At 44.7% G+C, this 18,857-nt stretch overlaps 1 protein-coding gene across 3 annotated transcripts in view; it reads left to right on the forward strand.

Annotated features, from left to right (window-relative positions):
* The first annotated feature begins 1,378 nt into the window (after positions 1-1,378).
* The window catches only part of pdgfab (platelet-derived growth factor alpha polypeptide b), a 20,053-nt gene continuing 2,574 nt past the window's right edge, over positions 1,379-18,857 (forward strand). The window contains exons 1-4 of one of the 3 annotated variants that reach the window (XM_024273118.2): positions 1,379-5,044; positions 6,953-7,049; positions 10,069-10,203; positions 11,228-11,418. In XM_024273118.2, coding sequence (XP_024128886.2) covers positions 4,913-5,044; positions 6,953-7,049; positions 10,069-10,203; positions 11,228-11,418 — 555 coding nt within the window. In that variant the 5' untranslated portion in view covers positions 1,379-4,912. Of the gene's footprint in view, positions 5,045-5,341; positions 6,048-6,952; positions 7,050-10,068; positions 10,204-11,227; positions 11,419-18,857 lie in introns of those variants that run through there. The other 2 variants (XM_024273119.2, XM_024273120.2) reach the window with 2 other exon arrangements.

The raw sequence follows: 18,857 nt of genomic DNA on the forward strand, positions 1-18,857 counted from the left end.
TTGTTACTCATTTCCTGTTGGACAAGTAAACAATTTAACAGTATACATGTAGCAGCACTCAATCCAGGCCCCCCCAGCTCGCTTCAGTTTTGGCCTTGATTTCAAAGCTTTTCCCAGCGAGCAGAACCTCGTGTGACTCGCTTCCAAACGACGTGTTGCGAAAACAAACAAAAGACTCGAATGTTCAGCCGACATTCTGCTTGCAGGGGGAAAGAAAGAGAAAAAAAAAGGGGGAAGCAGGTCAGGAGCATTTTTCTGAGTGAGATGTTCCATCATGCGCATGACTCTGCAATCTCCTTCCCACATTGATCCCAACCCGGCACAATGCATCACTTCACGGCAGCTCCCAGCTCAGTCCCAGGAGACGCAGAGGAGCAGTTGTCTCAATTCTTTGGATTTTTCCGCTCCCGCTCTCCAGGGGAATCTTTGAGGTTTGAGTGCAGATCAGAGCAGCAGCCAAAGTCATCCTTAAAGAAAGATGTTTAAAGATCCCTTAAGGATAGTAAAAAAAAATATCAGAAAACCTTTGAATATTCCTTTTTTTTTACTCTATGGGGTTAGGGTGAATCCCTGACAGCACATCTCACTGCAGGTGCTTGAAGACACCTCAAATGCTGTCAAGAGTGCTTAGATTGTCAGGCCACCCAAAAGTTTCACAATCCTCCTTGAAAACTTTTCCCTTTGGATTCGGCGGTGCTCCAGGGGCTGACAGAGCCTGAAGAGTGCAGCAAAGGTGGCCCGGTTATCCCTAAAAACCCCGCAGGACCCCGTCCAGAGGAGACCCGGCTCCCCCTTAAACCCTGATGGAATGTGTGGATTTGACTGAGAGCTGTAACGAGAGAGCACTCTCTCCTATCTTTAAGCCCATAATGGCGCCACTTCCTGTTGATAATCAGTTTGTTGTGATCTCTTTTCTGCCTCGGGATTTTGACACGTCATCTTGAGTGAAGGATGAAGGATGAGAACAGAGGTTATTGTTGTGATTTATGTCCAGAAATGGCAGCGTTGGCTTTTAATAAACCTAAAAATATATTATTTTGACTTATTTTTAGCTATTGTTTGTCCCTCTTTGATCATGTGAGTTTTAACGATGACAGGAACTAGCTGACATCTTCCCTCTGTAGGGTTCTATTTTTAGAGCTTCCAATAATAACAATAAAAGCGCTGAATGCCTGCTGCTGTAATGGTTTTTAAAGGCAGCTACAGAGTTATTAGAGAGCTACTTGGGAGTTTTTTTGGGGGGCTCACATTAACCGCTGTTAATCATTACCACAATGCGTGCAAAAACAGCTTCATGGTACGGCCCATAAACCAGGAACGGGTTTCTCTCCTGGAGGTAAAGTGCTTTCGTAGTTCTGTTGTGCATGTTTGACAATCAGTGAGGAAATTCAGAGCACTTGGTCCGTTTCGGCCTCAAGCCATGTTTGGTTCTGCTGCTCTCCAGCTGAAGCATCAACTAACCGGGAAGTGGATTTTGGTGGAATCCTTTCCTCGGACCATCCAACTTCCATCTACGCCCTCTCTCGTCACTGCAGCCCAGCAGAGAATTCTCTTAATCCCATATGTCACCAAAAGCACCATAGAGTTCTTGCTCCATAATTTGCGCCAACCGGGCCAGGGAAAGTCAAAAAGAATGAAGCGTAAAGGTGAAAGCCCCAGCTGACGCGCCAATTTTGGCAATTATGAGCTTATGGCCTCCAAACACGTCTCTGAGGACGGCATTGTATGGCCTCTCGGAAAACTAAAGTCATTTGTCATAAAGCAACAACGACATGTCACCGCATAGCAGCCCATTCGTTTATCCTACATAGCAATTATTTGTTTTTAATCATTTCTCAATATCTTTTTTTTTTTGGGTTGTTTGCATGACCTTAGTTGCCAACCCACTTTCTCTGTTTCCATTGATGCAAAATTCAGCAAATTCTCTAGTGTTTATTTGAAACATGCCTTTGTATATGTTTCTCTCTTTAATGTGCTCATTTCAAGGCCAAACTCATGTAAGGAAATACTGCTCTGCTATTTTCCCACTGGCACCGACAGCGAGCTTGCCACTCCAGTGTCTTGGCTTCACTCATAGACCTCAGACTTTCCTCCATCCCCCTCGGGATCTCACCGAGACAGGGCAGTTCTGTGTCCCGCCGGCCTCTCCGCGTCGCCCCGTCTCAGCCGTTGATGTTCCCCTGCCAAGATCGCAGGATTTGTCGCTTGCCTCTGAACTTATGGATTCCCATAGCTTAAAGGAAAGCAATGTGGAGAGACGATGAAGAGGGGGGGGGGGGGGGTGATTCAGACCACCGCAGAGCCGGGGAGACCCCTCTCTTCCTCCTCGCCGGTTCCCACCGCTCCCAACATGGCACACACATGTTGAAAAGGTCAGGTCTTGATAGACAACAGAGCACTGGCAATTATGCTGCTATTTCTTAGTGGCTGGAAGTCCCCTTTTTTCTGCTGGTGTTTGTGTAGAACCAGGGTGTTTTTTTTTCTCGTTTATGGAGAATAAAGGAGCAGTGTTTTAGGGGGAAAATGAGCCGAGACAGGGGGAACGTGGAGCTGCATGTAGGGACCTGTACCCGGATTGCGTCTGTCTGTCCGCTTGAGAAATTTGGTAAATGCGCATGAGGGAAGGCAGGTGTGCAATAGGGTTCCTAAATATTCTATCGATAAGAGAATGTGTACTTCTTTGTGTGGGGGCCTTTTGTCAGATCTCACCTGAGTACAGAGATGGCTGCTAGGATGCTTACTAAGATTTCTCTCTGATCGCTCATTTCTAGCCCTCTCAGGACGACTTTCGTGGCAGAGTGAAACTGTCAGACTTATGACAACACCAGAACACAATCAGACCGATCTGGAGATCACACAGCGAGGATGCCCTGGTCCCTTAACAACTCCAGCGTGGTGCTGTAACATATAATGCCTTACAGCTGGAAGACTCCCTTGTATACTTCCAACCACCAGCTTTATGTGTGCATGTGGCGCCATTTTTGATCCGGGACTTGGATTTGATTACAGTATTGTGACTTGTGAAAGAGCAGTTGGGTATTGTGCCCCCAGAATGCCTGCACAGCTATAGTGCCTTAAAGGAGAAGGGGGTCTATAGGGGTGCCGGGAGGCCCCACAGAGCATTTCATTCAGGTTGCTATGCATGTTAGACAGATTAAGTCTTGTAAATGGCTGCCAGTAATCGTCCCTATAAAAGAGCAGCTGCGTGTAGCCGGTTGTAATATGGCGGCTTTACTTTGCCTCCCTCCACTGCATAACATGCAGATTTGCATATGAGCGCTGCTTGTTTATGCGGCGAGAGGTTGCCCTGGATATGCACTCTGCTCTGGATGACTTTCAAGTCATATCTAAATTGCTGCCACGCTCTGGAATGCACCTTTGCTCCTGGGAAATATCACCTGAACGACTTGTACGTGTGTACACGAGCAAAATGTTTCCAACAATTCCTAAAAGAGCTTTTCGGTGGGAGAAAAATGAAGTGACGGCTTCACCTCTGTCACACCGACTTTAGCTTGTGGGGACTAATTCCACCCTGAGGAGCAAGGAGGGAATCTCTCCAGTCGGAGAGACTGTTCTTTGAGTCATGACTCATGCGAGCTTGTAATATGGCTGGGTGGTGCTTGGGTAATGGTGGTGGGGGGGCACCAGGTTTAGATCTGTGTTTGTTTGTCTGTTGCAAGGCAATCCAATTTGAAACTCTCATTATAAGGTGTCGTGGAAAACACGTCTTGAGTGGAAGGGGAGCTGTGACAGTAATAAAGGACACAAACGCAAGGCTATCGCCATAATTGGTTTCTATTGTCAGCTCTGGTATCTTTTTATGGTTCTCCGGCACGTTGAAGTGTGAGATTCCTTGCTTTCGTTGCACGGTCAGAGTTCAGCCGCACTGGGATCAAGTTGAGACTACTGATGTGAAGGTTTATACTCCAGTTACGAGGATTTGAAAAAGAAGAGTCACAGAAAACACGTTTATTGATGGCTTACAAAGACTAAAATAATAGTTAAATGACTTTAAAAGAAATACAACAAAAAGACATAAGGCGCCACATTTGAATATGAAGGCAATTAGGATATCAGTAGACTCCTGATAAGCACGAACAAAAGACAAAATAGTGATTTATTGTATCACCTTTCATTTTTAATTAACTTTTGATTTATTTCAACACTTGCTTACAGTCATGGATTCAAACTGGCAGCAAACTAGCGAGGAGATCCCATCACGTGCATCTCATGTCTTCCTCATCGTTAAGAAAATGCCTCCGTTTTTCCATTGTTCTTTTTCCCTGGGAAGTATGTGTGGCCCAGGGAAGAAATGGCAGTCATCACCTCTCTCACAGCGTCCTCCGCGAAGTCTTTACAGCTATATTTACTGTGCAGCAGCATCTATAAAATCATTTAATTGGGTTAATGTTGTGAGGTACACAGGCCTCAGTTGCCAATAAACACGTTACCTCATGGCTCCTGTAAGAGAGCTGAGAGAGAAAAATTGAATCTTGGTTTAATTCTCTGACCTGAAACTTGAGAGAAAAAGGTCAGGAATTCTTTTCTGTGCTCACCTGCTTTCCGTTTTTTTTATGATATCACCTCCTGTCAATAAATAATCCCGCCTCAGTCTGTTTTTCCAGCCCCCCCTCCTCCCTTTTCCTTCTTGATGTGAAATGCACATCTACAGGAAACACGAGTCATGCAGCGGGGAAACCCTTTCGGGGAGGGAGGCTGCACTTGTGATGTAACCATGGCAACGGTGCGGTGTCTATCCCAGAAGGGATGATCAACCTGTCTTAGTCAGTTCTTCTCAACATCATAAACATTACTGCTCACAGTTGCTCATGTAACCGTGAAGTTGAGGACTTCACCTACTAAAAAATCTGCTGAAATGCTTTGACAGAAGAGAAAAATATCAAGCTGACCTATGAAAACTTTACAATCTTCTGCAGGTTTTGAACCCCAACTCCCCAAAGCTTGTCTTAGGTTCCAGCTGAATGCACTCAGAGGACCACCGGGCTGGATGACCTGCTGCTCCCAGCTGGCTGCTGAGGTGCAGGTATATCTCCTTTATCAGATTTGGGCTTAAATTCCAGACTTTCCTACTTCCAGCTTCCTCACTTAAAAATCTACATGTGAAATCCCACATAAAGTTACAAATTTCCATTAAATTAAAGCCATCCCATTAATGCATCATTTGTTTACTAGATCTTTACACCATCTCACACATTGACTGAAAAAAAATCCCTCAATGGACTATCTCTCACACAAGTCTCGTGGGAGGGGGGAGGGAAGATGTGCTTTTTGCAGTCTTAAGTCATACAAGCAGCCAACCAGCTCTCTCTGCTGAATAGATGCACGATTACCAAAACGCGAGGGGAGGCGCAACGGGCACGGAGCTGCTGGCTCACTATATCCAGCGCTTCAGAGGCTCTCTGACAACCATTCACTCCAGAGTCCCACACAGTCAAGGACCTGCACAGACCTCTGCAAGACGCGCTCTGGATAGCACAACGCGGAGGGCTTTTTTCTCCTTTCCTGGGCGCCTCTTTTGGAATTATTTGATAAAGGACTTAATTTTCTGTTCCCAAATAGCAATAGGTGTTTTTTTTTTCCTCCAATGTTTTCCAAATAGAAGAGTGTTTTGTCTTGAAGTTTGAGGCTTTGTTTTAAGGTGAAGGACAAGTGCAATGCGCGTCAGGCTGGTTTCTTGGAATTGCCTCAGTTGCGCTTGAGGATTTATGAGGAGCAGCAGCGCAGGACTGGCTCGAGAAGACGCAGCCCCGATGTGAACAACAGCAATTAACTGGCAGTCCTCTCAACCTCTTCCCAGTCACTGTGAAGCAAGTGCAGCACCGCGTCTGACTGACTAACCCGAACACCCCCTTCTGTTCCTCTCCCTGAGGGGATGGTTGTGGATCCTCTGGGGTCAGGAGCGACTTTGGGGCTCCTACACAGCAGCACCTTTTTCGCGTTTGGGGTTAACTTTGATTTGAAGGGAGATGAGAGCCGCACTTTGGTACTTCCTGCTGTGGACGACGTACCTGCTGGCCACCGCTGAGGTAAAGTCTACCGCCTGCGGGGTCGTGTGGTTTATCTGGCCCGTGTCTTGGTGTGAGTTTTATTTCTGTTAGGGTGCAAAGGTCCCACGGAGCACGCATATCTCCTGGAGCTACACACATAGCGCAGCACAAAAATGTGCAATAAAAAACAAACAAAAAAAAGGTTAAAATATGTTTTATATTTTATTATTTAAAGCCCCCAAACCCACTTTACAAATAATTACAAACATTTACCCAGAAATGGAAAAAAACAACGTTTCATTACACAGCAGTCGTTGTTTTTGGCAGACTAAACAAGCACCACATCAGTTCAAATCTCCGCGAGGACAAGTGCGCTTTGGAGAGGCGGCACCGCGCGCATGCGGGGCGCGCGTAAACGCAGTTTATTTTTGGTACTTTTGTGCCAAATCTGCGCACGGCCTGAGCCAACTGCTAACATTTTTGGTTGGGCCATAAGCGAGTTCAGGGGAACCGCTCTGGGTGATTAAAAATAGCCCCCCCCCCCTTTTTTTTTTTCTTTTTGAGGCTGCACGAAGGGCTGCGACAAGTGCAAAGTGTGGCGACGCGCAGTACGCACGAGCTGACGCCCCCAGGCTGAAACAAAAAACTTCAAAGAATATTTTGAATCACTCTTTTTATTTAGTTATTTACAAGTTGAAAAGTTGTGCATTTTTTTCCTCCAGCACATTTTCTTCTGCGCCACTTTCTCCCCTTGGACCAGAAGAATTTATGAAAACAGATCTGGTTTTGCGCACGGTTGTTCCCCCTGGCGCTTGTCTGAACCTTTATTTATACAGTCAAACAATTACACAAACGTTTCCCATTGAGCCAACACGTCTCTAACGCTCGTGTCTTGTTTGATTTCTTTCCTCCCACCCCTCTTTCCCCCCACCCCCTACATGAAGGAAGCGAAGTTCCCCCAGGAGCTGATAGACCGACTGTCCCGCAGTGAAATCCACAGCATTAGCGACCTCCAGCGGCTACTGGAGATTGACTCCGTAGGTAAATTCTGCCTCTTGATCCATTTTTTTGCTCATCCAGTTTGGAAAAAAAAGTTTCCATAAGCATACATATGTGACTTAATTCAATTATATTTCTAAGTAAAATAGTAAAAACCACTTGGAACTTGGATGCACAGATTGGAGCCCTAACAGGTGCACATTGGTCTGACATTTTTTCCCCTGGAAGTGGAGTAATTTCCTCACCGGAAAGTTGTTCATGTTCTTTTAAGTGCAGGGATTCTGTCTGGAAGTTTTTTTTTTTTCTTCACATGAGCTTATGTGTACACTGGCTTCTTCTTCTGTATTTCAAATCCCAAAGGTTTGCTGATGGAAATAGGTAATTACTGCATTTACTTTAACAGGAAATGTACCCAGCTGCTCATTAATAATCCCCAAACTTCCATGTTGCAAAGCGACACTAAGCCTGATCTTTCACTCTGTGTAAACAAATGTTTGCTTCTCCCAGGGCAGCATTAATGAAGAGCTTTACATCATTTTTTAAGGTATTTCGAAGCAGTTGGTGCTCTCAAACAAGATCACATTACTTTACGTTACGTCAAGTATGGGAATACCTTTTTTTTTCTTAAATAATTAAATTAACGTGTCTGTCTTCAAACAGAGTAATGTTTTGCAGGGTAACAGTAGTAGCCTGATTATTATTACGAGGACATAAATCTGTCTGGGGGTCAGCTTGCCGGCCCCGGTCAGCCCGTTTAAAGACTTTTGACGCCAGCCAGATGGGGATTTTCAAAGCTTTAGGTAGGAGGGAAGCTGACAGTGCAGAGTATTTCACATCAGATGGAGAAAAAACTAAAAAAGTATTTCACCCTTGGAGGAACAGCCGCTAAACGTTTCAGGAATTTCTTTGAGCAAAATAGTTGTGTTCTTTTCTTTTTTTCTGTCAGTGGTCTTTGTTTCTAGAACCGTATAATTCAAGCCTGGGGGGCATACAGTTACTGTCTGTCATTTGCCGCTGTGTTAAGTGCAGACTTGCATTTGTTGTTTTTTTTTTTTTTTTGCGAGGACGGTGTCTTCGGCTCTGACTGACAGTTGGTGTGACCCCGTCAAAGTCTGCAGGTGGTTGTCTGGCCCCTGAGGTGCTCCTCTTCTTTTGACTGAGTCCCTTCTGAGTTGGCCCCCTGGCTGCCTCCTCTTATCTCTCCCAGAGACGGACTTTGACAGAAGAGGGAACCTGACTCTTAGCAGAGGGAGGAGGGAGGAGGATGTCAAAGGAATATCGAGTTTTATTCCTGCCTCACTTAAAGTGGCAACAAATAATTGAACGATCTGGTTTGTTTTTGACAAGCTGGCACGTTTTTGCCTCCTAGGGTTCGACTCATCTTCATTTGCATCCCACAAAAATGTCCTCCAGAAGGCTGAGGAGGATGGAGTTGATTTTCTGTGAGGAGTTAGAAAAAGATGAGGAGGAGTGAAGGGAGGGTCGAGGCCCTCAGCTAATGGAGGGAGCAATTTGCCAGTCATGAAAGCCTGATTCATGGCAAGAGACTGTCTCCTGTCCTCTTTTTCTTGTCTCAATGCTCCAGGCGTGTTATTACCTCTTAGTCACCTGGAACCAGGAGGACAGCAATCCCCTCACTCCACTCCTCTGCTGTTTCTTATTTAGCTAGCTATTTCTTCCAGATGAATCAGAGCTTTCCATATTTAATGTTGTTCTCCTCAAAAGGGGTCTTTAAAGAACTTCTTTATACTCTGCTTCAAAGTCTCCTATCAGGTGTTGCTACACCCTCCCCAGTCTTCTGCAGCAATGGATGCATAAACCGAAGGAGAAATCCGATAAATCTCAGCAGCTCGTGAGCTAAATGTTTGCTAAAGAAAAACAGCGTCACAGCTGTGGACAGCAGTGTGGAAGTGTGTACTATATGTCACGTCAGTGTACAGTACGTCCATGTGTTTCTAAGTGCTCCGGCCTGACAGACTGATTGCTCAGCCTCTTGCCCAACTTCCAGCTTCAGCTGCAGGCAACACTTCCCTTCCGTGAACCTTTGGTTGTGGGTCACTTGCTGTCTGACTGACTGCACATCAAGTTGGGAGGAAAATCCCTCCTCTCTCACTGGAGGGAGCACATTACGCTCGTCAGAACTGGGGAATGAAGAGACGAATAAATAGGCGATCCTTGTGGTGGACTGTGTATAAATAGAGAAAATCCCTCTAGATGATTCTGGTTGGAGCACAAAGCAGCCGGATGAGTGGACAGTGTTTGTGCTTTGTTCTGCTTGTGTACTCTGGGTTTTAGCTTGTTTTGGAGGATAATAGGAGGAATTCTGTTTGATAATGAGTGTTTATGTAAAGCGAACAGTTGTTGGTTGTGTTAGCCAGGAGGGGTGGACATGCTTTACTTCCAGACAGGTAGGACCCACCCACTTAGCAAACAGTCTCAGACACTCGGAGGGACAAATGCTGACAAGCTTTATCATTTTATAGCTGCTCCAGCACTTTTCTGTAATCCACTTTTTATTCTGGGTGGGGACCAACCAAAACAAGCATGCTTTATCAGATGACCAGAACTGTGGAAAAAGCTGAACTGGCTATATTGGTCTGGAGTTTGAGAGATTTAAGACGTTAGCGTTGCAGCATATCAAAACATGTACTTTCCCAAGCCACCGAATGACTGAAAAGCAAACATTTTCTGCAGATGAGTGACACGAAAGTGCTAATTAGCTGCAGGAATAATGGCAACTGAGCACCACCTGTGATGACCACTTTTGTCCTCAGTGTTTTCGGGAGCAGGGTGTTTTTTTTTTAAGTTCATGCTGACTCAACAGAAGTTAGCAACTTTATTCCAGCTAAGACAGTCCAGCCAAATCAGTGAGTGTGGATAGGAAACATCTAGCAATTATACAAAGAGCTGTCTCCTCCCTGCACCCTGTGAACCGTGGTGTTTTCCTCAGTTTGTGACATCTTCAGCAGTTCATAACAAAAAAAACCCCAAATGATTTAGATGATCAATCAAGAGTCTTTTGGATGATCAGTCTGCGTCTTTCTTCTTCTGTTTCGACGAGGTACGGGAAACGATGTCATTGAGGAGCACAAGCACCACAAACACCACAACCACCATAAGAACTTCTCTCGCCATCACGGTTACTTCAACGACCTGAAGAGCTCGCAGCTCCACAGCCGACGCAAGAGGAGCCTTGGTAAGATCTTCACCGCTCAGCGCTTGCATCACGATTTGACAGCACAAAAATGCCCCGAAAGTATCAAATCTGACAGAACACTTCCAACCTAACAGTTCCCAGAGGATGAAACAGATCGTTTTACACTAATGTCATGCAAAACTAACAGTTAGTGGGTTCTTTTATGCCACTTTTTAGAGGATAAGAGGAACCCTAATGAAGACATCTACCTAGTATTTATGGCAATCAAGGGAGCATGAGAGAGCAGGCTCTGTGAGGTTGACGGGGATGTCTGACAAGAAGGCTTTTAATTGACCTGAGGCTTGCAGATCTAAGGCACGCATCGGGAGAGAAATATATCCTTGAGCGTGGAAATTCCAGGCATTCAGGGTTCAAGTTGCAGCTCGCCTGGGCTCTCAGTCAGATTTCTTCATAAAACGCCACGCGGTACGATATCTGATCGAGGCGTGGAGAATATCATAGCATGTGCAATGTGTGTGTTAAGACTGTCTGAGCGCCCTCCATGTCTGTCTTAGCGGCTCAGGGTGAAGTGGCTGGTGGTATTTCCCATATCTGTGCCACATCATAAGATTATGATATAGTGTAGCACTTTGGCAGCAGCCTGTAAAAACCCTTACATTCTATGCATGATGGGCATAACATCTTAACAACATAATCTAGCAGACTGATTGTTGTCTGCCAGATCTTTAGTTTGGATTTCCTCGCAGATGATTCCTCCAGGCAGCAAAGTTGTATGATCTGCTGGGTTAATGCCCTGGACTTCAAACAATGGAGCCCTCCTTGACTTCTCCATAGCTGATATGAGATAAGCCTTGTGGATAACATGGATTTTTAACAGTTTTCAGAAAAGTTGGATGTCATTCACCGATCTGACATCAAGTAAGCTCTCAAACAATGAGAAAGGAATGTAAGCAGTTGTGGGTGAAAGGAGCTGATTACAAGCGTACATCAACACTCGGGAGAATGTATCATCAAATTTCGACACGCAGGCCGAATGTGTTTACGCGTCTTGTCTCTCTTACAGTCGAGGAAGCAGTCCCGGCGGTGTGTAAGACACGGACTGTGATCTATGAGATCCCCAGGAGCCAAGTGGATCCCACCTCTGCCAACTTCCTGATATGGCCGCCCTGTGTGGAGGTGAAACGCTGCACGGGCTGCTGCAACACCAGCAACATGCGCTGCCACCCATCCCGCAAGCATTACCGCAGAGTGAAGGTGAGGCAAGGGTGGGTTCCTTACTAACAGAGCTACCGATCAGTTCTGTTCTGACCATTGGATGTATAAGAAAACTGAACTGTGACCCCCTCCCCCAATGCATTCCAAACAGGAAGTACCTGTTGGCTTCAAGAAGCCAAAATCCCATAGACGTCTATTGAGAAATAAACAGCTATAACTCATATTTGTCAAAATAACCATTCTTGCCCTGCTACCTTTTCCTGATAATCCTATTTATTTAATCCTATTTTGTTTGTTGAAAGTTATTCAAGTTGTAAACTGACCAATCAGATGGCTCAATAAAAGCATGTGGTGCCCGCTGGCCCCTACATCCAACATTTGAAACATTTGATTAACACATTCTCCCAATCCCACTTTCAGTGGACGGGTTGTGGACTTAATTCTGATTAGCGACAGCCCAAAAAATGTCACTCAGACTGACTCTGACCGGTCCCTGCTTATTGGCATCGTCTGGCTTCAATATGGGGATGTCTGCAATGAGTTACATAGAGATGCTACGCTAGCCTGTTGCTATTGTCGAAGTTACGTAAAGAGAGTTGCCATATTGGATAGGGCAGTGAACAATAAGACGTGGCTTAGCAGAGACAGCAAAATGACCATAAAATGCTTAATTTTGGTCCGATTTTCAAAAGGAAAAAAATACTCTGATCATTAAAAAATAAGACCCAGGCCATGGTATGAGTGTTTTTGTACAAAGTGCAACAAACGAACGACATTTCAAAAGTTTCTATTGATACATAAGTAATTATATAGGAAACGCAATGCATATCTGATGCATGATTTTGATTTTATTCAAATTTATGCACAAAATAAGATTTACACAAAGTGTTAGACTCCTCCGTCCATGTTTATAAACAGGTCGGTGGGTAGCCGACATTGCTACAAACCCCTTGTGCCCGTTATGTATGGACCGGTCCCATGGTGGAACGCGGTCAGAGCGCACTAGAAGCAGTGGTCGACAGTTGTGCCGGTATGTAAAATTTTTCACAGACCAACAGTAAAATTTTTACATGTGAAAACATTGTTTTTCCTGCTGTTTTTTCCAGTTGTGCCACATAAGTAAACAGGCATCTAACATCCAATATGGCGTCCAACTTTGTGTACGCAACAAGCTAGCGTAGCGACTCCAGCCTATATAACTAATTGGACGTTCGTGTCACGAAAAAATGGGGACTGAATTGATTTAATTTGGTTGGAGCCATGAGTAAGCCATTTTTTATTGATGATGTCACACTTGCTCGGTCCAGTTCTCTTATACAGTCAATGGTTCTGACACTAAATGTGCAACATCCACCGCAAACACCACCTTTTTCACAATATTGTCCACTAGGTAAGTAAAACACACGACTAGTTTCTGTTCTGCCTGGTCCTCTACATCTACTTTCCAATATTTGGAAGCCAAATGTGCCCCCCATCCATCCGATTTCTATCTCCTTCTTTTAGCAGATCCCCACCCTCCTCCTCATTCACTCTGTTGCGTGTTTGATGAGAGTCCAAGGTGACTGCCAGAACAGAGGCAGGGGGGACGGGGGCGGTGTGGGCTGTGAAAGATGTCTTTTGGCACTTGTAGTCAGGGCTTCTCCTGAGGGACCAACCCCAAAAAGGGATGCTCCTGCCAAGGTTAAGACATGTAGGAACAGAGCGGGACAGAGAGGAAGAGAAATGTCTCCTGTGTCTAGAGAATGTGTCACTAGCTGTTGCATGGATTCTGCTCAGCGCTTTGCTTGTTTGGCCTGTCGTCTGTTTGGGAAGTTCTGGCGTGCCCAGGGAAGACAAAGTGGCAAAGAAAGAGAGCGGAACAGAAGAAGGGTTCTCTGTTAGAGCTTCTTTGGCACCTTTTCCCTGAAAACATGTCCCTCTGTTAGGGATCAGAGTGACTGCAGCTAAGATGTATTTGTAGTATATTTATTCTGCAGACTGTTAGCTGGTAGAAGTCTTTGTTTGGAGGTATTTGAGTTATGAGGCCTGCTCTATAAGAGTATGAGACAGCCAGAGAATAAACAGGATATCCAGGAACAGTTTGACTGTGTTTGTCTTCCTAAGTGAGTCTATATCTGTACTTAATTATCTCTGCAGTCTTTGTGATGTTGCCCAGCCACGGGCACTGCGCTTTCTGCCTCTTCTTGTGCCAGATTTCATAGATGCTGTCTTGATAGACTGGCAGAGTAGTAAAACAAATGCCAGTCTTTGGGAAATGAATGCCGTTTATAGACCTTTCAGTGAAAATTGATTTTCTTTGCATGGTTTTTGTAGAGGGCAAACAAACAGGACACAGGTTTATGATCAGAAATGCTGACTCATCCTGCAGTGAGACAGTCAATCCTTGATACACAACAGTGTCAGTCTGTCTGCATGCAAGCTCATCTGGCTACATGTTTGCCAGACTTTTGGTGTCCGCCATCATCAATAGGAGCTTTGTGTCTGATCGGCAGTGAAGAGGGATGGAGGGACTCTGCCGGCATGCAAGATGCTGTACAGCTTGATTCCTGGAATACTCGAGTCAGTGCTACTTTGTTCATGCCCCCCACATGAAGCTGAGGACAAAACCAGCATACAGACTTGATGGGTTGGGGTTTTCTGGGTAGTTTTAGCCGCTGGCTAAAGTGGCCTCAAAGAATTTGGATCCCGGAAAAGGTCATCTGTCCGGTCAGTGCATATTTACCACACTGGGTGTTAGAAACATCGTCTCATGCCAGCTTTAGCGTTCTGTCTGACCTCTTAGTTTGAATAGCGGGTCGCTCCGTCCTGCAGTTGACTTGTTTTGCTTTTCTTGTGTGCATCTGTCCAAATATATGTGTATGTTTTCCATTCTCATCTCCGTTTTTTGATCCACGAATCCAAAAAAACACAGCATGCCGGTGCATGCCCTGTTCTGCACAAGCCTGTCCTGTTCAGAGGTGGGGTAATAAAAAAGGAAACCTTAAATAGAAGCAGCCTGGGGAGGGAAAGGGGCAGCTCTTAAAGTCCCATTCTTTATTTTTTCCTTTTGTCTCTGTTTTGCCTCTCATTCTTCTCAGACTTTTTCTTTTGGAATCCCCTTTTATTTATTGCTATAGCTTGCTCATAAAACTAAGTTTGTGCATGTGCTTGTTGCTCCTGTGTTTCCTGGATGCCTTAGCTTGGAGTGAAGCATCGATGTGTAACATGCAGTCATGTCAAGTTGCTTTAGATTTAGATTTAGGGATTTTGCTTTTTAAGAAATATTTTTCTTCTGTTTGCTTCAAATTCCTGCATTTTTCTCCTTTTCTTTGCCCTTGCAAACATTGAAATCTTTCAAGATCATGAAATTCCTTCTCACCTATTCCTCACATCTTTGTTAGCTGCAGCTGTGTCCACCTTTTTTATTAGTCCTCTCAGTGGTTTTCACTGCACACGCTTTTTTGCATACTTGTTCTACCTCGTCTTTGTGCGTTCTTGTTTAGCATCCGAGCAAATCTGCATAGCTGCATGTTCTTCTCAAGGGCTAGGGAAAGCTGCGAGGAATGATGCTGGCAAAGTGTGAACCTGTCACTCATCCTCTTAGGACTGAATCCTTATTACATCCCGTCGTTTTCATTTATTGCACATGACTTAGCTAACATGTAGGCTTGCAAGCAGTTTACATTGAAAAATGGGTTTCTTTTACTCTCTAAAATTCAATGTACTATTTCTTTTCAATTATTTTCATAGTGGGAAGGAGGGCTTGGAGGCCACATGTGTTAAAATAGCAGAGGAACATGAGAACTACCAACATGGTTTTAATGCAGTAATTTGACACATTACTGTTGCAGTTTAGTTGTTTCTGTAATTTCCTTTTTGTTTAATAGTTCCCATTCGATCCCCGATGAAGTGAGTTCTTTGCAGAGGTCAGTGTGGGTCATCAGCACACATGCATGTCATCCCAAGCTGAGTGTTGGGAGAGAGTCAGCGCTTCACACTAGGAGACCCTATGAGGTCGTTTGTGTGAAGCTGCAGTCAGGGGGAGACGGGCGGCGGAGTAATGAAGTGTTGATGGCTGCTGGATCAAAGCGGAGGCTGACCGAGGCCGGGCGGAAACAGCCGAGGCGCTGAGTGTGGGGGTCCCCACATCTCTCAGCACCGGCCCCCAATCCCAACCCCTGCACACAAACATACACATCCACGGTTACCTCTGCAGATCCCATTCTGGGCTAAACGCTCGTGTGGTTGTGCGGGACTCGGACTTACGGGGTGTTTCATAAATAAAAAGCAGCGATACAGTGAGAATGATTTATGATCATTGGAGGGACAGGGTGCGGCAGGGTGGGGGCTTCAGAGAGGAATGAGGGGCCTCCCCCGTTTGAAGTCTTTTACAGCTGTGAATTATTTTCTCTTTGATTCACTCAGCTCGAGATGAGGAAGGGTGAGGGAGTTTGTGTGTATAGCTGTGTGTGCATGTGGGGCAGGTCACAGACCCTGGGAGTGTCTCGACAAAGTCAGGAGCCTGAGAGCTTGGCTACCGCTGCACAAGCTGGAATGCATCATCTCCAGCGAAAAAAGCAGAAGCTTTTTTTTTAAAAAAAAAAAAAAAAATTTTCACTTTTTCACTCCTCCCCTTCTATTCCCAGTGACTTCATCTTTTATGGACCCCCTTGGTGTTAGAGTCTGATTGTCTTTTATCCAAAATAGTTGTTCACTCCCTTTTTACTGTATTTTTCAGAGTATAAGTTGCATCAAACTAAAAGTCAAAAGAGCCAAAAAAGTTGCACTTTTGGAAGATCAGGAGATCATTCAATCTATTTTTTATGGTGATATTTATCTTTTTACTGCAGGAACCAATGTCTGAATGACAGCGCTTTCAGCGGTACTTCTGTCTCTCTGTGACTCAATATGATGACTTGCTGTCCCGGATTAGTCGGAGGAAAGAAAACGTAAAAACAAGAATTATAATGTCTCAATGTAAATAAGAAAAATAACATAAAGTTCAGGAGGAAAACAGTCATGTTTGATTTGGACGGACCTTCTTCTTCTGCGGTCCTGTCAGTAGCAAATACTGATATACACACCTACAGCGCCCTCTAGCGTTTGTTTGGGGAAAATTAGCCTATTTATGTTTTTAAAATAATCACTCGTTAAGGCGCTCATGAGTCCAAAAAGACAACATTAGTTTTCACTTTTATGAAACATTCTGAAATGCAACTATTATCTTCTCATTTTTTCCTACATTTTAGTGTTTAAATGTACAGATTGTCTTTAAATCTTGTGTAATTCAGAGATAGATTTGCTGCAAAAGCATTTTGAAGATGCATCATGAGTTTTTGGGTGTGCTTCTCTCTTGTTTTTAGATAAATACCTTTTCCTTCCTCTAACACTCCCTAAGATAACCTCAGTCAGTGGCGCAGCATGTTGTCCCAGGATGTTCAGTCTTTTCTGGTTCTCTTATATTTTCCCTCTAATTTCCAGGGACAGGTGTACAAACAAACCTCTTCTTTTTTTCTGGGCTGCAAACACTGACCGCCTCTGTAGACTCATGCCCCCATTGACCAGAGGATTGTAACCCTACCATGCCTGTTTCCATTCTGCAAACACATACATAGACTTTATTTATTTTTGCTTGCCTCTGTCACTGTTCCAGTTTGCCATGGCCCGCAGTGCACATCCACATCCCTGCTGTGTTATTCTTGGAGGGCCGGAGAAAAACTTTCCCCTCTGATGGGCTCTCGACTGTTTTTTTGTGCTTAGGGTATTCCCAATTAGCCTGGCTGGGACAATGGGCTTCACAGGGAGGGCTGCGGTGACACAGGAGTAACCGAGGGGGTGTAATTCCCAGAGCCTTGCGTCTCACCCTAAAAACCTCTGGATCTCAGCCACTCAGGGGACTTTTTTCACATGGCCCAGGCTTTCCAGGGAGTCTACAGTCATTTGATTTATGCAAGCAGAGTGCGGGGCCCCTGTCCACTATTTCTGATTTATGTTTAATGTGGGGATTAAGTGACATTGAGGCAGAGTAGAAGTTAATTCACAACTGAAGAAGTGGCAAACTGAGAAGTAAAAAAAAATATTTTTTTAAGAAAGAAAAGGAGGAAAATAAGATTATATGAATGGAAATAAACCTGTTTGCATGAAATCCTGATGCTTGAGGGGTCAGCAGCCATGTTTTTAAATGTGTGGGAGCGTGCTGCCTCTATAGGTTTTTGTTTGTGTGTGCATTGGTCATCATGAGTGTCAAATGTGGCTTTCTGCTTCCTATTGGTCTAAACCTACCCCAGCAAAGACTTTCACGTAACCAATGGCAACAGAGCTGCTTCTTTCATCTTTTCCCTCATTTTTCAGTGAGATAACTTGATTAAACATGAATCAGCACTTTTCTGGAACCCCTTCGCCATTCTGTTCATCGGATAATAACAAGCTATGGATAACATCTTCATAGTGTTAGATTCCTTTCTACAGTGATTAATTTATGACAGATAAATGTCATCTCATTTAATCCGTGATTATTCTGTCTTCCCCCTCCTCCAAAAAACCCTCTTTTTGCACTCACACACACCCCTCTCTAATGAGAGCGCTGGTTCACCTTCCTCCTCGCCGCTCTTCTCACTCTGGCCTTTCACCCGCTCTCCTTCTCTTTCAGGGCTCGGTAACAGCAAACACACCACCAATAAGCCAGACACCCTTTGTCCTCTGTTTGCTCACCACATACCTCTCCTGCTTACTTATCCTCTTTTCACTCCCTTTTTTTTCCTTTCTTTTCCTTCCATGGTTAGAAACTGTTGCAAAGGAGTGGCTTCTCAAGCTGGTGTTTCCCTACTTATTCCTCATTTCCAGCTACACCAGATCAGCCTCCAGCTACTGTTACAGCCCTAATCTCTTTGCTTCTCATTTGCCCACTGCAGAACAGTGCTTTCATAACACTATTAATTACTGAAGTCTGTTGGCTAATATCCTTTCTCGTGCTGCAGATTTATTGAGAGAGGAATATTGCATCCTGTTGCTTGGGGCTCATCAGTTTTGGGCCGGGATGTTACTTGCTTATGGTGCTCTTCTTCAAGAGCCGCCTCTTATGACTTCTATTTAGCTTTCATCTGAGCTGATGTGTTGACATATGCATAACCTCCAGTCAGGGCGACTAGGATCTCGCTTCCTCGTGGGAAGAATAGGTCCTGACAGGGTGTTACCTGGAGTCCCAGGAATTCTTGTCTAGCTTTTAGTCTTTATTAGGTTGTAAATGTTGCCGTCTGAGCTTTTAGTGTCCTAAACAGGACCAGAGAGTCTGTACTTCTTTCATGCTTGCTATGCAATACATAACTTATCCATGTAGGAACATGGCTTTAAACCAACATGTTCGGACAAGACAAATGAGCTGAGGTGGGTGTCTGTTTGGATGTGGATGCTTCAGTCATGGAGCAGGGGGGATCTCCCAGTTTCTTGTGTCCTGCCAGATTTAATCTTCCCACCATCTCAATGTGTAGACCCCCCCCCCC

Source organism: Oryzias melastigma, linkage group LG8 (assembly GCF_002922805.2).
Source record: "Oryzias melastigma strain HK-1 linkage group LG8, ASM292280v2, whole genome shotgun sequence".
Taxonomy (NCBI): Eukaryota; Metazoa; Chordata; class Actinopteri; order Beloniformes; family Adrianichthyidae; genus Oryzias; species Oryzias melastigma.